The sequence below is a fragment of the Ostrinia nubilalis genome, chromosome 4 (genome assembly GCF_963855985.1).
Source record: "Ostrinia nubilalis chromosome 4, ilOstNubi1.1, whole genome shotgun sequence".
NCBI lineage: Eukaryota > Metazoa > Arthropoda > Insecta > Lepidoptera > Crambidae > Ostrinia > Ostrinia nubilalis.
The window spans coordinates 14,187,390-14,191,951 of NC_087091.1; the positions used below are offsets into that span (position 1 = coordinate 14,187,390).

General features: G+C 37.0%; 1 protein-coding gene across 1 annotated transcript; it reads left to right on the forward strand.

Moving 5' to 3' along the window:
- On the forward strand, positions 1–4,562 carry LOC135071223 (IST1 homolog). Its single transcript, XM_063965000.1, has 7 exons — positions 1–326; positions 542–704; positions 1,533–1,755; positions 2,534–2,646; positions 3,103–3,237; positions 3,644–3,694; positions 4,211–4,562. Exons 1-7 carry the CDS (start codon positions 145–147, stop codon positions 4,469–4,471), a joined length of 1,128 nt encoding a protein of 375 aa, XP_063821070.1. The 5' UTR covers positions 1–144; the 3' UTR covers positions 4,472–4,562.

The following is a 4,562-nucleotide window of genomic DNA, read 5'->3' on the forward strand; positions in this document are numbered from 1 at the left end:
CGGGAAAAAATGAATTTGTGATGATGATTCATAGTCACAAACAAATTGTAATCACATTATAAATTCCTTGTCGTGTTACTCATCAAGCAAGTTTATAAGTTATTACAAGTTTCTGTGTTATATTGTGAATACTCGCAAACCAAAATGTTTTCAACTAACCCTAACTATTCCAAGCTGAAAACTCATTTGCGGCTAGCTTTAAATCGTCTGAAGTTGTTGGAAAAGAAGAAAACAGAACTAGCTCTGAAGGCACGCAAAGAAATTGCGGATTATATAGCTGCTGGGAAAAGCGAACGAGCTAAAATTCGCGTGGAACATATCATCAGGTAATGTATTGTTTTATGAATATCAAAGGCGCAGTGATCTTCCAAATGTCCTTGAAAGTCAATTAATAGACTATCCTTTGATTGCTCAAATGTTGCGTCAATATTACTTAAAGTACATACAGTATAAACCTGTTATACAGTAATGGAACAAAGTACATAATTACATAGTACATAGTCTCTAATGTATTTTAAATCTGGCAAAATTCTACTTTTAGAGAAGATTACATGGTGGAAGCAATGGAAATAGTAGAAATGTACTGTGACCTCATCCTGGCGAGGTTTGGACTTGTCACACAGATGAAGGAATTGGACGAGGGTCTTGCAGAGTCTATATCCAGTCTGATTTGGGTGGCTCCTAGAATGCATACAGATATACAGGTTTGTATCTCACTAATCATTGTCTTTGACTAAAATAACTATGTCAAAAAAATAACAGTTTATAATAAACCCTAAGAAGCTTAGATTCCAAGACATCTTTATATGTATACTACTTTTGTTTAGGTGTGTCAGGGTTGTTATTATTAGTAGGGATAATGTGTTTAAAGATATGCATTGTATTTGTTTATGATAGTATGATTTCGTAGTGATATGATATGCAATACAGTAGAACGCCGATTATCGGAACGCTGATTAACCGAATCGCCAATTATCCGAATCGGTCATAAGTAAAACCAAGTAATTTTTGATTATTTTTGTTGGAATTCGGATATATTTCTACTGAGCGTTATTGTAGCAGTCCTACAATAACGCCAAGTAGAAATATATCTCTTTATTAAACTAATTAAAGTTTATTATATGTGTGACAGTTAGTTTTTTTCTATTACCAGTCTATATCCGATTATCCGAATTTTCGATTATCCGAATCGACCCCGGTCCCAATTAATTCGGATAATCGGCGTTCTACTGTACTCACTCACTCATTGATTAAGAATGCAAGATTACAGAGGCAAATATTTTTACTGTTTGTAATTAAATGATTAATTTAGGAATTGTCATATTTTGTATTTTTCTAATATACAATTTCATAAGTTCTTTAACTTTATACTATAACAGCCTTTATCAATTAATTTTCACATTTAAAGACCGAGGGAGAGAATTTACTGAAAAACCCAAAAAAAACAAGACAAAACATCTGATTACGACCCAAGTCGATTGCAGATATAAAAGGGAGAAAAAAAAACATTTAAAGATAACTTTCTTTTACAGGAATTGAAAGTAATTTCAGATCTATTAACAGCGAAGTACGGTAAAATCTATGCAGACGCTTGTAGAAACGAAAGTGTGAACACAATCAGCGAGAAGCTGCGACACAAGTTGTCCGTACAGAGCCCTCCCAAGATACTTGTGGAGAAGTACTTGATAGAAATCGCCAAGAACTACAATGTGGAGTATACACCTGATGAACAAGTCATGAGGGGGGAAGAAGAAGGTATTTTATTGATTGTTGATTTTTAATATGATAGCAAATATTTACTCATAATTTTATCTTTGTATGTCACCTTCACCTTCCCTGTATTTGTTTTAAAAGTGGGTAATGAAAGGAGGAGGATAGGTCGTGTGGTGTCCTAAACTGTGCCTTTTCCCAATACTTTAGCAACAGCTTATGAAAATACTTAGGCTGGTTAAAGTAAGATGGTGCATCTTACTTTAACTTTAATAAACGTCAAAAATTTGACAAACTCCTTACAAAAAACACCAGTTATCGTTAAAGTTACTGTTAAGCTAAGCGTCCACATGTCGGTATCGTACGCATCGGACGTATCGCACGCAACGGATCGTAGTATTATTTATATCGAAACTCATATAAGTGCGTCCACCTGTCCGCATCGTACGCTTCGCACATCTGATACGATGTGTTTCGTACGATGCGTCCGTTGCGTACGATACCGACAAGTGGACGCTTAGCTTTAAAGTGCAAATCAGCCTTAGATTCAGACTTTTTAACAACATATTTTTTGGGCTTACCATTACTTAAGCATTGCCACATAATTCAAATATAGCTAAATATAACCGTGTAAGGGCTCCTGCACACGATGCCGCCATTGCCGCGCCGCTACACTGTACATACGCACCGAGTAAAACCGCCGCCGCGCCGCCAGCGCGCCGTCAAAGCATAATTTCGCCAGCGGCGCGGCGGCGGCGCGGTGGCGGCGTGGTGGCGGCGTCGTGTGCAGGAGTGCTTATACAGCACTTGTTTTGTATTACAGGCCGTGACGCGCTCCTCATCGACATCGGCGGGCCTCCAAACCCGCCGGGCTTCATCGGATACCCGATGCAGATGCCTCAGATGCCAAGTGTACAGCCCTTTAGCTATCCCTCGGTAAGCATTCAATGTGCTTAGCAATTCTTATAAAGATTTTAGACAGCATAATATGCCTGCGGGTAGTGCATAGCAAGCCAAGAGCAAGGTTTTTGTACCATTTTGCTAATAACGCGTCTGGATCGCGCATGTCATGTTGAACTCTTTATTGTGTGATACGTCGTGTTCCAGAATAAAAAATATCGTAACATAAATTAGAATAAACTCCAGTGTGATGAGTTTTAAGTCTAGTCTTGATTGAAAAATCGTTCTGTCACAATCAGTACACATTATAAAACAAAGCCACTTTTCTGTCTTTCTGTCCTTATGTATGCTTAGATCTTTAAAACTACCCAACGGATTTTATTGCGGTTTTTTAATTGATAAGAGTAATTCAAGAAGTATTATTGTTAACTTTTAATAGTTGATGACAATAAAACAAACGAATAATCTTTACAAAATATTAAATGATTTCAGGAACCTTCACATGGCAAAGCTGGTGGGTTCATAGCAACCCCTCCAGGCAACTACGGTGGTCCCAGTCAGTCTCCTATGGGGTATAATTTACCCCCAGGCGTAGACTCAAAAAATCTGAGCAACAGTTTTCTTCAGGTTTGATGTTTATTCAGATTTTGCTTGCATTTCATAGAATGTGATTTGTTTGTTGTAGATAGGCATGGATTTAAAAGTGTAGGTATTTGTATAAAGTAATTTGGTTTTTGTTTATTTTAGTTGTAGTCAGAACATCATTGCACTGTAGCAATCATATACCTTTGCTATTTTTTTATATTAAATTTATTTTGAAAATGAAAGAGTTTTGTAAAAAAAATCGAACTGACACTGATTTCTTTGGTATGATTGAAGTCTTTTCCTTATTGCCATGTTTTATTCCCAAATAAAACAATAATGAATGTATGGTACATCATACTTACATTCATATGCATTACTTATGGCAATTTTATGTGCAATGTGCATGTTGTGATTCTTTTATGAATGTAATGATCTCCTCTTATTGCAGGATGAGATGCATAATCTGCCACCTGCTTATGACAGCATTAATCACGATATGGTAATTATCTTTGTTTTTTTTTATTTGTTAAAATTTACTTCTTGACTAAGCGCTTAAATTAATACTGACTGACATGAATACTAATCTGCATGCCCATATATTTTATAGTGTTATTATTTTATTGCGTAAGTATTGTAGTGTAGTGTAAATAGGCGCTAATTTCTAATTTGTGCACAGCCATATAGTTAACCACTTTCAAAAATCATCAACATGCTATTTTAAGAGCTAAGACTAGACTAGACTGTAAACTGTTTGTACCTATTACAAATAAATAAATAAATAAAATGTATTTAGTAGTTTTATGAACTGCACTACTGTTTATTTGATTGGAAAAACTATACATAACACGTAGAATCGAATGTTGCATTTATTTCCATGTTACATTGTCAAACCACTCAATTTATTCATTCGTACAAATTGTGACTGATTTTTATTAATTACTTCAGTTCAGGTCCTCCCTCCTTGATTGCTTCTACCTCTATTTCCGATGACTAACATAACAACTTTACATTGCAGCCATCTCTCCCGCCGCAACCACCGCAACCGCAACCGCAGCCGCGGCCGCGCACCGTCCAAGCACCGAACCTGTTCCCGGAACTCCCGGAGCTTCCCTCCGTGCCCTCCGACCTCATCCTGCCCTCAGTGCCTCACAGCCACGGCTCAGGGACCAGCAACAATGGACCAGGATCAGGATCTGGTAATACACCGAACGCGCCCGATGAGATTGACTTTGATGACCTGAATCGCCGGTTTGAAGAGTTGAAGAAGAAAAAGTAATGAGAGTTGAATTTTCACACTGTTCGGCTCAGTCTTAATTTAAATCGATGACTTGAATAATGAGGTTAAATCTTTCTTTCGCTATCAAATC